This window comes from Nyctereutes procyonoides, unplaced genomic scaffold (genome assembly GCF_905146905.1).
Source record: "Nyctereutes procyonoides isolate TBG_1078 unplaced genomic scaffold, NYPRO_anot_genome, whole genome shotgun sequence".
NCBI classification, from domain to species: domain Eukaryota; kingdom Metazoa; phylum Chordata; class Mammalia; order Carnivora; family Canidae; genus Nyctereutes; species Nyctereutes procyonoides.
In genome coordinates, this window is record NW_026575047.1 from 20,020,701 (window position 1) to 20,038,236 (window position 17,536).

At 34.6% G+C, this 17,536-nt stretch overlaps 1 protein-coding gene across 1 annotated transcript in view; it reads left to right on the forward strand.

Moving 5' to 3' along the window:
* Positions 1–17,536, forward strand: part of NSUN7 (NOP2/Sun RNA methyltransferase family member 7) — a 76,631-nt gene that overhangs the window by 33,592 nt on the left and 25,503 nt on the right. The window contains exons 7-10 of the mRNA XM_055326164.1: positions 9,353–9,505; positions 9,902–10,085; positions 11,216–11,426; positions 16,641–16,784. Coding sequence (XP_055182139.1) covers positions 9,353–9,505; positions 9,902–10,085; positions 11,216–11,426; positions 16,641–16,784 — 692 coding nt within the window. The remainder of the gene's footprint in view (positions 1–9,352; positions 9,506–9,901; positions 10,086–11,215; positions 11,427–16,640; positions 16,785–17,536) is intronic.

Below are 17,536 nucleotides of genomic sequence, written 5' to 3' on the forward strand. Positions count from 1 at the left end.
AGCTTGAGTCAGCCAGGAAAGCCACGGGGCTCTAACCAAATTAGAAAGACCAGACTATGATTTCCTCAACAGCAGATTTTCTAGCTGAATGCTAGCAGGGCAGTGAAGAGGACAAGCAAAGGCCATGGCTCAGGAGGCCTGAGGAGCCGGAAGATACTACTATCGAAGGATTCTCGAATCCCTAGATTTTTCCCTTTCCTCAAATACCATGCTACCTCCTGCCTTAACATATACCGGTTACATTCTTGTCAGTGCAAGAGTTTTTCCCCTTATAGAAACCAATAATGGTTTATATAATGCAAATCGTATTCCCAAATTAATCAGTTAACCAATCAAATTAATTTGTACTATACTCAACTTATAATCTGGTATAGGAGAAATGTATTTTAATCAAGATATGTTTTTTTAAAGATTTTATTTATTCATGATAGACACACAGAGAAAGAGAGATGCTGAGACAGAGGGAGAAGCAGGCTCCATGCAAGGAGCCTGATGTGGGACTTGATTCCGGGTCCCCAGGATCACACCCTGGGCTGCAGGCGGCACTAAACCGCTTCGCCACTGGGGCTGCCCAAGATATGTTTTAATGTGTTTAATCGAAATGTGTTTGAATCAAGAATCTTAGCTTTTAAGTAATAGAAGCCTTCTTCAGTTAGTCTGAGCAAAAATGGAAAGTGTTCTTACAAAGATACCGGGATATCTCAGGCAACTCAAAGACTCAGAAAGGGAATGAAGCCAGGAATTGGAAAGGTGTTAAGACTTCCTTTATCTTTGCTTTTTAAACTTTTTATCTCTACTTCTCTCTTAGTATCTGTTCCATTCTCTTTTTTTTCTGCATATCTATCTTTTCTGCTTCTCTAGTCTATATGGAAAAAGCCCTACTCTTCTTGCACTGTAGTTCCTAAGCCTACATGTTACAGTTGTGTTTTAGTTTCTTCATTTACATTAACTTATTTTATCATCTCTGCACACCAATTCTAAATTCTAGGTTCCCCAGGAATTTGATTGGCTCCATGGGGTTTGGGTGCATTCCTTTGGGCCAGTCCTGCATAGCCAATAGAGTGGGATTCTGAGCTCAGACAGGATGTTGACTTGTATGAAGATCAACCTCTGTAGACTTCCAAGGGCTTCTGTTGTCCCGAGGGAAGTAGAATCATTATAAGCTTGAACTATACCTTATTATGTTTCTACTGAAAGGATAAGAACTAATTTTAAGAGGTGATAGAAGTGATTATTTAGCAAGAAACTGAATAAGAATGATTTCCTTCTTATAAAAATTATGTTTGATCTTTGTTGTTATCTTTTCTACCAGAGATCCTTGTGGTTTTTGTTTTTTTTTTTTTAAGACTTTATTTATTTATTCATGAGAGACACAGAGAGAGAGAGAGACAGAGACAGAGACACAGGCAGAGGGAGAAGGAGGCTCCATGCAGGGAGCCTGACGTGAGACTCCATCCTGGGTCTCCAGGATCAGGCCCTGGGCTGAAGGCAGTGCTAAATAAACCACTGAGCCACCCGGGCTGCCCGAGATCCTTGTGTTTTATACTCTATGTACCAACTGTGTCTTTTCCTTTATTCATGGCTTTAGATATACAATCCAAGGTGATATATATTATCATTTTGGACATAGGCAGGGTCCTTAAGAACTCATTCCTTGTATAGATCAATTATGTTTTTAATCCCACATGCATGGGCTAAATAAAAAGATATGACTGTCACTTCCTTTCTCACTCTCCATGCCCTCACACTAGCTCAAAAAAGAGTTTCTATCAAATAATTTTGTTTTTTAAAGATTTTATTCATCTATTCATGAGAGAAAAAAAGAGAGAGAGGCAGAGACAAACGGAGAAGCAGGCTTCCGGTGGGGAGCCTGATGCTAGTCTCAATCGCAGGACCCCAGGATCACGACCTGAGCCAAAGGCATATGCTCAACCACTGAGTCACCCAGGTGTCCCACTACCAAATAATTTGTTGGACTTTTGTGAGGCAGAATTGGAGAATGAGCAGTGAAATACTAGAGACGCAGCAGAAGGGGAAAGAGTTAGTAGTCCATCCTTCCAAATCACTCAAAACTGTTCCTCCTGATATCTTCGACGTTACATTATGGCACCAACATCTATCTAGACTTCATCCTTGATACTTCTTTCCTCCCCTTTCCTATACCTATACCTTACTTAATGCTGTAACTCCAATTGAAAAACATGCTTCATTGGTCTACTTTCCATTTCCACTACTACCTTCCAAATCCAAACCACCAGCTTGCTATGCTAGCTTCCTTATTGATTTCCGTGTCTATAATGCATACTTTTCCACAACCTATTCTACTTGGCAGGTACAGCAGTTTTTTGAAAATGTAATTATTTGATCATAAGAGAGTGTCTGGAATTAGACTTATCCTCCTACTGTAACAACTAGAAAACTGGACAAAATATATGAGGCAAAGATTTGGGGCATTAGACAAGATACAGCACAGAAACTTGATCCCTAAGAGAATGAAAACAAATGAGATGAGCATTAGAATAGTCCTGGCTTTATGCCTAGAGGTACTTTCCAGCTGCAATACAGGAAGAGGAAGAGCCCAAGAGGAACATGGTAGTCCCACTAAGAAAACAGAGATTGGAATTTTGGAAGGCTGAATAATAATTTGTCTTTTCTTCTTTGTTCTATTAAAGTGGTAAGGTAATTTATATTGAATGATTTATGAGTGTTAAAACCAATCAGGTAGTTTGGGGATAAATTACATTTGTTCAGATATGTCTCTTTTCTTGTCTTCCCCAATTCTCTCATTCCCTATAATACTCCAGTTTCTCATTTGCCAAAATGCTCCACAAATACTTATTCCTGGGTTTTTATGTCTCATATTCTTTCCACTTCTTCTTTGGAAACTCTTAGCTTATTTTACTTAGTGAATATACTAATTCACTAACATTGTAAGTATGATGTCTGATTTTATATTTGCACAGTAAATTCAAGCAATTGACTGAAGATTATCTTTTGGCATTAAGAAAATATTCAATTTAGGGGTGCCCAGGTGGCTCAATTGGTTGGGCATCAGACTTTGGTTTCAGCTGGGATTGTGATCTGGCAGAGTGGAATGGAGCCCCACATTGGGCTCTGTGCTCTGTGTGGAGTCTGTGTGGGATTCTTTCCTTACCCCCTACCCACCCCTACCACTACTCACACATGTGCTCTCTGTGCTCTCTCTCAAATAAATAAAATCTTGAAAAAAATATTTATGTTTAAAGAGAACCACATATACACAATATACAAAGATAAATTTGAAATAGATTAAAAATTTGAATGTTAAGGCTGGAAACCATAAAACTCCTAGAAAAAGGCATAGGCAGTAAGTCTTTGGCATCAGTAATCTTTGTTTGCACCAGTCTCCTCATATAAGGGCAACAAAAGCTAAAATAAATAAATAAATAAATAAATAAATAAATAAATAAATAAATAAATAAATAAATGCTAAATAAAAAAAGTTTTGTACAGAGGAAAAATCATCAACAAAACAAAAATGCAACCTACTGAATGGGAGAAGGTATCTGCAAATCATACATCCAATCAAGAGTTAATGTCCAAAATATATAAAGAATTTACATAACTTAATATTAAAAAAACACAACCAATTAAAAAACGGGGAAAGGACTTGAATAGACATTTTTCCAAAGATACAGATGGCCAGCAGGCACATGAAAAGATGTTTAACATCACTACTTATCAGGAAAATGTAATTCAAAACCATAACGAGATACCTGACACCTATCAGATTGGGTATTATCAAAAAGACAAAAAAAAAAAAAGTGTTGGCAAGGATGTGGAGAAGTGGAGAAAATGAATCCGTGTACACTGTTGGTGGAAATGTAAATTAGTGCAGCCACTGTGGAAAACAGTATGGAGGGTCATCAAAAAGTAAAAATAGAACTACTATATGGTCCAGCAATTCCACTGCTAGATACTATCCAGTGAAAATGAAAACACCAATTCAAAGATACATGCATCCTTATGTTCATGGCAGCATTATTTATGATAGCCAAGATATGAAAGCAATACATGAATGGATGAAGATGGGAGATACATATACACACATAAAACTCAGCCATAAAAAAGAATGAAATCTTGCCATTTGCAACTACATGAATAGACCTAGAGTGTGTTATGCTAAGTGAAATAAGTCAGAGAAAGACAACTAACATATGCTTTCACTCATAAGTGGATTCTAAAAAACAAAACAAATGGACAATCGAAACAGAAATAGATTCATAGATACTGGAAATAAACTCTTGGGTTACTAGAGCATGGAGGGTTGGGGTGAGCAAAATGAGTGATGGGGGTTAAGAAGTACAAACTTCTAGTTATAAAATAAATAAGTCATGGGGATGTAATGTATAATATAGGGAATATAGTCAGTATTCTAATAACTTTGGTGACAGATGAACTAGACTTAATGGGATCATTTCATAATGTCTAAAAATATTGACTCACTGTTATATAGATGAAAGTAATATTGTATATCAATTATGCATCAATTAAAAAATAATGAGTAAATAAACTGAAGGAAAATGGTATATTAGGACTCTATTCTGGTAACTGACAGTACTCCAACTCAAGATTAGGTAAAAGAAAATTTATTATAATGTATTTCTTGGAAGATTGAACATCAAGATGGCAGGAAGGGCAGAGATGTGGCTATACTTCTATTAACTTAGTCCTCTGACTTAAATATCATCAGGATTCTCTGACTCTAGTCTCTGCTTCTCTGTGTGCTTTGGCTTCATTCTTCTCCCAGAATGGGAAATGTGGCTGCTGACAATTCAGGAGCTTTACATCTTACAGCACCGACACTAGATAGACTGGCTTGATTCTCTCTTCCTACATCCAAAAATTGTCTGACCCTGCCTTGTGTCAAGTGCTCACTCTACCAATCAGCTGTGGCCAAGGAGACTGAGTCAGTTAGGGACACCTTCCAGGAAAATTGTATGAATGGAGGGAGGAGAAGAACATTTTTCAGGAGACAGGAATTTCTATTCCCAGAAGGGAAGCAGTGCTTAGAATGCAAACTAGTAGGTTTCTCCTATAAATGGAAACATTGGTACGCTAAATATGTCAACTAAGAGAAGGAACTCCCATTAGCTAGGTACAGTCATAGCTGCTAGTCAGATCAGTTGCTAGTCAGAATATTCCCTGACTTAAGGAAAGCAACACAAAAACACAGGAAATATGCCTTTTTTCACATGTGTGGTTGTGATGGGGCCATGCTATTCTTAAAATACATGTTTCTCTTTATTTATTCTTAGAAAATTGCATTTCTCCACTATATCATGAACAATCACTGACTTAACCAAAATAACCCATATGGTTCCTTATGAAGATAAGAGAATAAAATCTATTATGAGCAAGTAATTTGGGTATTTTCTTTTGTATTTATGTACTATCCAATTACATTAAAAATATTTCTGTTTACCTTCTACTTTTTCTATCAATTATGTTTTTCCAATGCTCTATAAGAATAAATATGAACATTTTATTCTTTTTTTCTGTAAAAGAACTTCAACTTCTTTATGATATTTGGAAATCCAATAAACTTCTAATTACATAAATTAGAAGGAAATTAATGGAAATATTGGGAAAAGTTCTTTTTGCCATTATTTGTAGATGTAAAGTTTCTTGGGATACACTGTATTAGGCATAATTTGCTATTGTATATTAGTTTATTTCATTTATGGCCCAGGATATTGTTATCTTCCTTTAGAGGCACTTCCTTTCTTTGCTGTTGGAAGACCACAGCTAGACCTGGGACACTAACTAAGCCAGGCGGCCTGGTCTAATCTGGGATTGAGATGATTGGAAGCTGTGTGTCAGTCCTCGCTTAGGTGTTATTCCATTTTATTTTATTCCTAGGGTTGTCTTTTGGTAACCCTGTCCAAAGCCTGGGGACTTATCAATGCCCCACACCCATAAAGTTGGTATGCCCCCAATTTCCATTTTTGTTCTTCATGGCCCATGAGTCATTGCAAGCTCTGCATATCTCTCAACTTCTCAGGCACATAATTTCAAAATTGGCAGATACTTTCATATATGATGCTTCTACTTGGAGCACACACTTCCTTAATCCTGGCTAACTCCTACTTCTATCCTTATGGCCTGGCCTAAATGTAACTCCTGGGAAACTTTCCTTGACTCTCATAGCAGTGCCCCTCCCTTGTGCCACCACAGTATCCTGCCTTCTCTTGTCATGAATACTGATGACATTTAAAAATAATTGCTTGTCTCCCCTTACCAGATTCAACACTTCATGATGATGGCAGGAACAGCATCTTCCTTGCTTATCCCTTTGTTTCTGGGACCTAAAACAGTGCCTGGAATATTATAAGAATGCAAATATTTGTTCATGAATTAATTGATACTTCTCTATGCTTAGGAGGCTTCTTTTTCTTTCTTTCTTTCTTTCTTTCTTTCTTTCTTTCTTTCTTTCTTTCTTTCTTTCTTTCTTTCTTTCTTTCTTTCTTGGCTTCCATTTCCTGCAGAAAAAATTCCCACTTCCTATGCATGGCATATAAGATTTTTTTTTTTTTTTGGCATATAAGGTTTTTTGTGATGTGAGTCTTGGATCTCTCACCACACCATACTCTAAATATGCTTTGCTGTTTAACATCTCTATATACATGGTGCTCTGCCCTCTGTGTCTTTTTTCCTTTTGTGGTCTGGAAAATTGATGCTATTTGTGGCTTCTCTTGTGAATTTTCTGGAAAATTCTTGCTCTTCTTTAACAGTTTAAAAGAGAAGTTTAGGGACACCTGGGTGGGTCAGGCAGTTAGGTATCTGCCTTTGGCTTGGGCTTGGGTCATGATCCCAAGTACTGGGATCAATCCCCGCATCAGACTCCCTGAACAGTGGGGAGTCTGCTTCTCCCTCTCCCTCTGATCCTCCTCCCTGCTTGTGTTCACTTTCTGTCTCAAATAAATAAATAAATAAATAAATAAATAAATAAATAATAACATCTTTTTAAAAATAAATAAAAGAGAAGTTTAAGTTTCTTCTCCTCTTCAAAGTCTTTTTGGGCTGATCCTTGCTCTTTTTCTAATACCTTTACTTTCTTCTGAATAACCTGTCTAATGTCACATAGCTAGTAAGTGGTGGAAGCAGAATTTGAACCCAGGTAATATGATTGCAGAGTCCAAACTGTACTGGCTGGACAGACAGGGAGAGACGGCAGAGGGAGAGGGAATGTGGTATGTTATCAGCAGGGGCTGAAACAGTTCCTGTGTGGCCAGGCATAGATTTGTGGATCGGAATAGTAGGAATTGAGGACTGAGGTGTCAGTTTAGGTTAAATTATTAATATCCTAGTGTTTCATGATAAAGAGCTTAGATTCTGTCCTGTAACTAATGGGTTCATTTTAGATTTAAGCATAGGAATTACAGAACTACAATTTAGCATATAGAAATAGCTCTGGCTATGTTTACACAACAGGTTGATGGCAAACAGATGATTGAGCAACTCTCTGATAGTGTTCAGATTATGGCAGGGGATGGCCTTCTGGAACAAGAATGCTGTGGTTTCCATTTTTGTCATTGCGATCTACCTTACAGCTATGGAAGAAGTTATTAGTAGCCACAGAGTATTTCCCTAACGGAAGTAATGCATGTCTGGTTATCCTGAATAGCATTTGGATTTGGTCTTTATCCTCAATCTGATATTGTATATTTATACAAAAATCTTTGTAACTGTATATATACCTTAAATTACTTTTTGTGTGATTCATTTATATTAAAATTCACAGTCTGAAATGTTTTCTCTCTGGAAATTTGGAAAATTATTTCTCTGTGTACTTACTTCCCCCAAATATACAACATATATTTTTCTAGGCTTCATAGCTCTAATTTTTAGGTACAGTGATTGAATAATTCAGTCAATAGCACTTATGGTATTTGGAAGGACTATTTAGTCAAAAGTGGTGTGTACTCAGAAACATCTCACATGTATGATATAGGACAGTAATTCATCCTTTTATATTAATTTAGCTTTTGATGTGCATTAATGTATTACGTAATTGTTTTTAGTGTCCCTTGCTGTAGTTCTGTGACATTAGGAGTACTACACAAATCTAATTTTATTATAGTCCTAGAAGTCTTAGTGTTTGATAACCCTTCCCTCTCCTCCCCCCCCAAGTGCCCCATCTATATTCTCTCTTTCCGTTTCTCTCTCCACCTTCCCATCCCTTCCTTCCTCTGTTTCTCCCTCTCTCAACGCATGTACACATGTTCATACACAAACACATTATTAGGTGAAAGGTTCTTGTTCTCCAAGTAAATAAGAATCTATCTATCTTTTTTTTTTTTTCTGAGAGAGTTGTGTGAGAGGGGAAGGGGAGGGCAAGGGAGAGGGAGAGAGAGATTCTTAAGCAGGCTCCACATGGAGCATGGAGCCTGATGCAGGACTCAATCCCATGACCTTGAGATTATGACCTGAATCAGAATCAGGAATTGGATGCTTAACTGACTGAGCCACCCAGGCATGTCTGAGTAAATAAGAATCTTAATCTTACTGAGCTTTCTGTAGCTACATACACCACTCTGGTTGTACTTCTTCCATGGCATCTCTTCCCCATTTCTTATTCAAGGTTATCCTTGAGGTTTATTATTCAATTAGATTCTTACTGTGAAAATGCTGATTATAGGTCAAGAATAAGTCCTATATTCTCATTTATTAACATTTTCTATAAGATAAAATCATTGGATCTTCATGGTGATGCTAACCAGTTCTTGTTTTTCTTTTCTGTTATGGGAAAATCAGACCTGGGAAGGACTTCAGATAACAGATTCATGAAAGTTCCTTAATCTTTCAAGACTACACTATTGGCAACTATGAAAATAGCCCATAGTGAGTGTCTGTTGCGTGCCAGGCACTATGCTCAGTATTTTGCACACATGATTGGTAATCACCACATTAATAGTAAGGTGGTTGACCACATTCTACAGATGAGAAAACAGGCTGAGAAAAAGGATTCATTAACATACCTGAGGTCACACAGCTAGTAAGTAACAAACTGAATTTAACTTCAAATTTGTCTGATTAAAGTCTATACCTCTTTCACTACATAAAATTTCTTTCAGTCAGCAATTGATATCTGAGGAGATGCATATCTATACAGGGGCAGCAAAAACTGAAAAAAGGAAGCAGCATTATTGGATTTCTATTTTCAAATATTATTTTATACTATGACAATTTGAGGCAGAATTACAGAAGGATTTGTTAGAATTCTAAATCTAATTTGTGAATTTTTCTAGTGGAAAGTTGATAGTCTTGTCTTCAATGCAGTAGTCATCAAGAATGGATTTTCTATCTCTAGTTTTAAGACGAAGTTGGCTGCAGCATTGGCAAGATGTCGAATCAAACATGATGCCCTTTCAATTTACCACATTCTTCCAGAAACAATTAGGAACCAGGAACTAAGGGCCTCCACTTTGCCACTTTATGCTTGGATAAATACTTGTAAAATCAGGTATGAGTTTTAATCAAATTCTTTATTCATATTTCAATTTACTAGCCTTTCAAAACAATGTGATAAGAAATACTACCTTTTTAATGGGTGGGGTGGGGCACAGCTAAGGGAGTGATTAAAAAATCATAGTTTAGTTCAGGATCTTATCAAATTACCAAAGGTAATTACATAAATATGTTAACTTTTCTGTCTTTAATTACCTTTTAACTTATCATTAGTTAAAATTGTTAAGTTCCATTAGATGCAATGTATATGGTATTATTTTTATTTATTTTAGGAAAAAGATGCTAGTGTTAAATACATTTTTAATATATTATTTTTATATATATTTAATATATTATTTTTAATTACACTTACAATTATTTTTAATTGCAACCTACTATTGCATATTTACAGCCCTGAAGAAGTTTATTATAGTTTGAAGAAAAAAGGTTATCATAAAGTCAAATCTGTATTACATATTGATGATAAAGTCTTTGCTGTGGACCAACATTGCCATGATGTCTTAATTTTTCCATCTCATCTTAAAAATGATCTTCTAAATATAGATCTTTTCAAAGACTATAAACTTATACTTCAGGTAAACAGACATTTACTTTCATTGTGCTTCTCAATAATCCTACTTACTCAAAGAATCCACTTAAAAATAAAACCTAACAAACTGACTATATTTTTTATAGATTATCAAGGAAATTTATAAAGGCTAATTTTCAACTATTTTATTGAATAAAATGTATACCCCTACAATCAGTGTTCCTATTGTACTTCAGCATCTTTGTCCCATGTGAAGTTATAAAGTACATGTTCTCCTTCCTGGACTCAATAGATGGGGATACTTGTATTGCTGGAACCTGAAAGGCTATATTTTTCTCCTCCAAGGGAGTATTAAAAAAAGTGCAATAGTACCTTTTCCAACTTCTATTTCTGGGGAATATGCTAATACCATCCTGAATTTGAAAATGCAATATGTAATACTTTCCCATTACTTCCTTAATATGGTCTTACAGTCTTGATTTATAAGAGGTATATAATGGCTATCAATGCAGGAAGAGGATGTGAGTTTATATGTGGTTTCAATAGAATGAAAAAGAAATGATCCAAAAAGGTTATATTAATTTTTATGTCCTTAGATTCCAATGCTTGGCTCAGATTTACCTTCGTCTTCCCCTTCACACACTCATCTTGGGTGGAATCTCTTGGCCTTATCTTAAAGTGATACAAACCCTACAGAGCACTGAGATCAACTGCAGAAACCCATAGGTCTAGCCCCTTTTTATAAGCTTGTCAATCATCTTATTTTTAATATCTGTGAATCAGCAGTGATTTAAATGACAGTGGAATGGGGAAGAAAGAATGGTATCAGCTGATGAGTGAGTTTTCATGAAGAGGTAAGAATCGGTGCTATAGTAGGACATCACTAATCTATTAAACACATTTTGGGGATTTTGACATTATCATCATTATATAAAAGCTAAATGATAACATTTATAATTTAGGCTAAACAATGTTAAGGTCTTTGTTTTAAAATTCTTTATATCAGTTATTTTTGTTAACTTTGTCTTCTAACATATATTAAGATGTTTTAAACTCAAATAGATTAGGTATCTCAAGAGTCCTACTAAGTACTTTTTTTTAACTTAAGCAAAAAGAAAGTTAGTTCATGCTTCTAGTCAAACCATTTGAAATTCTAATTGTATCATTATCTTGTAGGACAAATCTCGAAGTCTCGCTGTCCATTCTGTAAGGGCTTTATTAAATATGGATGATGATATCTTAATGGTCAATACAGGTTCATGGTACACAGTTGCCCATATGTCAGTCTTAACAAATAATAATACCTCAAAAATATTTGTGTGTGGAGTAAAGTCACAAACTAAGGATCCTGACCTGAAGAATCTTTTTACAAAAATGGGATGTAAAAGTATGTATAAATATTTATTTGTTTGGTGATTAATGTTCTACAAAATTTAGAAATATCAAAAATGTTTGAATTTGTTTTTTGTAATATAAAAACTCTACATTTTATACTCTTAAAAATTTTCACTAATTCATATTACACCAGGGTCTTCTCATTGTTTAATATTGGTTAAACAACTGTAGTTTAAATTAATGAATATATTGGCACTTTGGGATATTGCTTGGCATTAGCTACCATATAATTTGAAGTTCAAACAATAATTAGCTAAAGTAGGTGGTAGAAATTATCATCCTTTAATAAATAACATAACCAAAGGAGTGCTTGACAATGTTAATATCTAGGACTAGAAGTTACCATCCTTTAGGCTTATTTTCAAAATCTTTTCCATTGGATCATGCTGTGACTAAAGATAACATTTTATTATAGGTTCAGTGAGGCTGAAAAACCAAGCAAAACTTTTGACAGATTCACATGGATAAGGAGACAAAAATAGAATTTAAAGCTTGACTTGGAGAGGTAGACTAGTAAATACCTAGAATTTCATATGGAGACAGAAGAAGTATATGCTGGATAGTGATCAGTTGTCTAACAAATTGAAGCCCAAGTTCTAGTCATCTCATTCCCAATTGGATTAAGGTGATCTGGGATTATTAATGCCCAGATTTAGCTGCCTATCAGAAGCAAAAGTAAATTTTCTCTGGAAGAAAATAACATCATCCTAGGTCTCATATCATCTCCTAAATTTTTTCAAATATAATGTTTGGCACTCAGTTTAGAAAACAAAAACAAAAAAAAAAAACAAGGTAGAAAAGAAAAGATATGACTGATATAAAGAGAAAAACACTGCAATAGGAACAAACCCATAGGTGGTTCTGATACTAGAGATATCAGATGTGGACTTTAAAATAACTATGATTAGTATGCTGAAGAGATTAAACGCCAAGTGGTAGAATTTCAGCAGAGAACTGGAAACAATTTTTTTTTTAAGTAAAAAGAAAATTCTAGAACTAAAAAATACAACATGTGAAAATAAGAGGTCAATAAATTTAACAGTAGATTAGAGCAAAGAATAAATGAACTAAAAAAAAAAAAGACTAAATGAACTGACAAGCCACAAGAAAATATCCAGACTGAAGCAAGGGAAGACAAAGGATTAATAATATGGAAAAGATCATAAAACACACATGAGACTCAGTGATCCAGTGATCTTCCATATGCTGTGATTGAGAACACAGAAAGAGAGGAGAAAAATAATTGAGAAGAAACAATATTTGAAATTAAGGCTGGGAATTTTTCAAAATAGATAAAATAAATTAAGCCACAGATTCAAGAAGCTCTATGAACTGTTCAGTAAGAAAAAATATATAGAAAACATATTAGGTATATTGTGGCATAACTACTGAAAACCAAAAACCAAGCAGCCGAGGTGATAATATATATTACTTTTAATGGAAAAGCAATAAACTAAAAACTAACTTCTCAACAGAAATAACCCAAACCAGAAAACTATTAATATCTTCATAGTGCAGAAAGAAACTACCAAGTACATTTCTAAACTCAGCAGAAATTTCCTCTGAAATAAAGATATTCTCAAACAAATGAAATCTGAGACCTTGTCACCAGCAGACGCAGTGGAGGATATACTAAAGGTTATTTCTTGAGTAGAAGGAATATTATCTCATATAGAAAGTTGTAGATGCTGGAATAAATGAAGAATAATGGAAAAGATAAGTACACAGGCAAACCAATTATAATCTAATGTCTTGTGGGATTATAAACTAATGTCTTATGGGGTTAAAATATGTGTGTTATATTAAAGTAAATTACAACAATGATACATAATTTAGAGAGAAGGAAATAGAATTAATGTGTTGTTATCATCTTTGCTTTGTCCAATAAATGGTAAAAATAGTAAATTATTAAGTCAGTGGTGTGTGTTATATCCAGGGCAATGAATAAACAAATAATAAAAGGATGTTTAATAGCTAGGAGGGAGTAAAATGGAATATGGAGTTAGAATACCCGATTAACATAGAAAGGATAAGACAAATAGCAAATAGGTAGATTAAACTTTAAAAAATATATATGTAAGCACATTAAGTATGCATGACTAATACTTGAAATAAGACAAAGAATACCAGTATTAAAATTTTAAGATCAACAGTATGCTTATTTAAAAGAGAAATTCTTTACATAAAAGGATATTAAAAAATTAGGACAGAAAAAGATTTACATTACATATATTACTACAAGAGCTATTAACAAGGTAGATTTAAGTTAAGAAACATTACTAGAAATATAATTATAACATTTTCATTAGGAAAATGAAACAGTACGAAAGAAGTATATACTTAATAACATAATATTAAATATAACTAAACTGTAGATTTCACATATGATTTTTGCAAGGTTTCTAGATATAAGATTAGCATACAAATTCAGTTTCTGCATATCATTAACTAAAGCTTGAAAATGAAGCAGATACCTTTTACAATAGTACCAAAAACTATAACACATTTAGGAGTACATCTAATAAAATATGTGTAAGACTTCCTCATAAAACTATGGACCATTATTGAAAGACGGAAGACCTAAGTAAATATAATAATAGATCATATTCATGAACTGAAAAAACTTAATGTCATCAAGATGACCTTTCTCTCCAAGTTGATCTGTATGGATTCAGTTCAGTCCACATGATACTGCAGAGTACTGAGGAGATGTTTTCTTTTTCAGTAAATGGTTCTAGAAAAAATGAAACTGATCTGCGCTTCATACCAATACAAATCTATAATCTCCTAGAATTTATAAGGGAAACACTTAATGACTAGGATTGGTAAAGATTTCTTAAACAGGACACACAAAGCACTAACCATAAAAGAAAAGATCGATAAATTGGAATACAATAAACTTTTTAAAAATTTAAAACTTCTATACATTAAGAGAGTGCAAAGGCAAACTGTAGAGAGGGAGCATATAAACTGAGGAAGAAAAAAAATAAACCGAGGAAGAGTTTTACATACATGTATATAAAGAATTCTTACAAATTAACAATAAAAAGATAGACAACCCAGTTGGAAAATGTGCAAAAGACAAGACCAGTCATTTCACAAAAGAGGATATCCAGATGCAAAAAAAAACTTAGGTAAAAGTAGTCAATCCCATTATTAATCAGGGAAATGCAGTTAAAATCACCACATATCCACAGAATGATTAAAATTTAAAAGGTTTGGAGGGGTGCCTGGGTGGTTCAGTTGGTTAAGCATCTGACTCTTGATCTCAGCTCAGGTCATGATCTCAGTGTTGTGAGTTCAAGCCCCATGTTGGGCTCCACACTGGGCATGGAGCCTACTTAAAAAAAAAAAAAAAAAGATTACAGTACCATGTACTGGCCAGGTAAGGAACATTGGGAATGCTCAAAGATAGCTGGTGGGACTGTAAACTTGTACAGCCACTCTAGAAAACTAGCATTAATCACCAAACATGAAATATGTATAGACCCTATAACCCACCACTTCACTTCCAATTACCCATCTGAATTTTTCCCTAGTTAACAAGAAAGAATAGGAACCACTAGGTAATCACAGAGTTGAGGAAAGGAAGTTTTTCCTTTTAGAAGTATTCCAACTAATAAATGAAAAAGAGATGATAGGATTAAAATAGGTCTATTTTGCAACCCCTTTGCTGGTGCCAGAAAGGCAACTTACTGGATGAGTATGATGTGACTTGTGAAGTAGGTTTTTTTGGTCCTCTCTCTACCCTCTTCAGTCTCCTCTCAAAAAAAAAAAAAAAAAAAAAAAAAAAGAAAAAGAGCCTGAATCTAATTAAGCTTTTTAAAGATCCAACTACTAAGTTATAGGAAGCACAGAGGATAGGAACATGTTAAAGTACACTCTAGGGAATCAATTAGCAAAATCCAGACTGTGGAAAACTCTTAGCAGTACAAATAACCATGTTTCATTAGGAAATAAGTTATAAGGAAAAATGCAAAGGGAACCTTAGAAGAAATTTAAAATAAGGCTTGTCAGCTAATTGTAGTGTATGTACCTTATTAATATCTGGATTCACATTAAAAATTTTTGACATGTGTGAGACTATTGGGAGATTTGAGCCATAATTGGATGCTATTACTATTCAATGATAATAAATTATTTCTAAAAATTTGTATGGCTATATTTTTAAAGGAGTTCTTATCTTTTAGAGATATGAAATATTTGTAGATTCAAAATAACATGGGTGGGGTGGAAGTGGGTACAGATATAGATGAAACAGAATTGGGCATGAATGGTTCACTGTTGAATCTCCATGATGGGTGCTTGAGAATTTATTATATTTTTATGTCTGTTTTTGTACATGTTTGAATTTTTCTGATAGAAAGTTAAAAATAGAGGGGATAAAAGGAAAACCCACTGATTAAAAAGAAAAACAACAATTTCAAAATAGAATAGGAAGATGAACAAGGTGATCAGACAAGAGAGAATGGGTGGGCAAGCAATTTCAGGGGTGACTCCTCAGCAGGTGAGGGGAATGGGAGCCACTGCAGAAGTGGAGGGGTGGCCTAAAGACAGGGGCACAGATCATTGTACTCTGAGACTGACAGACTTAAACTAAATTACAAAGTCCTTAAGGGACCTTAGACTGCCTCATAAATGCTACTGACACCCATTTTTCTCTGGGGAAGATAAAATATAAAAGGGGATTACAAATGGGAAAGGGAAATAACCTAATACTGAGCGTTTACTATGTACTAGGCACCATACTAAACTGCTTTATCTCAGTCTTCACCACAATTAGATGAAGTAGGCATTATTATCGCATTTTATGAGTAAGGAAGTGGAGGCTCAGAGAGATCAAGTCACACAGCCAGTAAACAGTAGGAGGTTGGGAGTCACAGTTGGGTATTTCTGCCTTCAAAGCTCATTTCCCTCCACTACATCACAGTGTTCTGATGGAATCTGAAGTTCAGAATAAAAAATAGAATTATATTTTATGTAGAAGATATTTAAATTTCAAAATTATTCTCTCAAGTGAAGGAGAAAAATTCATGTAGTATAGGAAGTTATCAGAGAAGAATAGTCCTCTTTTTTTACTATATTAGGATGACTCTTTGTGAGGTTGAGGATTTAAAAATGAACAATGATAAATCAATCTAATTACATACTGTATTAAGATTTTAAATTAATACTTTTGCATTAATTTTTCTGTTTTTTCTCCAAGATATTGAAATACTTCATGAGACATTTCTTAACATTGAATCAAAGGATCATAGATTACAGAAAGTTAAAGTGATTCTGTTGCTACCTCGTTGTTCAGGACTGGGTGTTAGTAATCCAGTAGAATTTATACTAAATGAGCATGAAGGTACTTTATAAATTTTTAATTTATAAATTCCTGAAATTTTTTGATAATTTCAGAAATAAAATTGTTTAAAATCATTAAAATGACATGTCAAATATATCTGATTAATGAGTAGCTACCATGTATGTACAATGTGTAAAGTACTTTATGCCGGGTCACCTGAGTGGCTCAATTAAGTGTCTGATTCTTGACTTTGGCTCAGGTCAGGATCTCAGGGTCCTGAGACTGAGCCCCAACCTGGGCTCTGTGCTTAGCATGGAGTCTGCTTCTCTCCTTCTCTCCCTCCCTCTGTTTCTCCTTACACTTGCACACACATACTCTCTCTCTCTCAAATAAATAAATACATACATAAACTTTTTTTTTTAAGATTTCGTTTATTTATTTGAGAGAGAGAGCGAGAGAGATAGCGAGAGGGAGCACGAGCAGATGGGAGAGTGAGAGCAGTCTCCCCCCTGAGCAGAGAGCCCAATGCAGAGCATGATCCCAGGACCTGGGGATCATGACCTGAGCTGAAGGGAGATGCTCAACCGATTGAGCCACACAGGCACCCCAATACATAAACTCTTAAAAAAATTAAGTACTTTACATTCATTGTCTCATTTAGTCCTTATAGCAATCCTTTATGATATGCACAGGGGAATATTAAAAATATTTAATAATTGGAATGATGTAGGTGATCAGATGTTGGTTGTTATGCTATTCTGGTATATACTTGAACTCAAGATATAGGCATTAACATTTATCAGCATCTTATG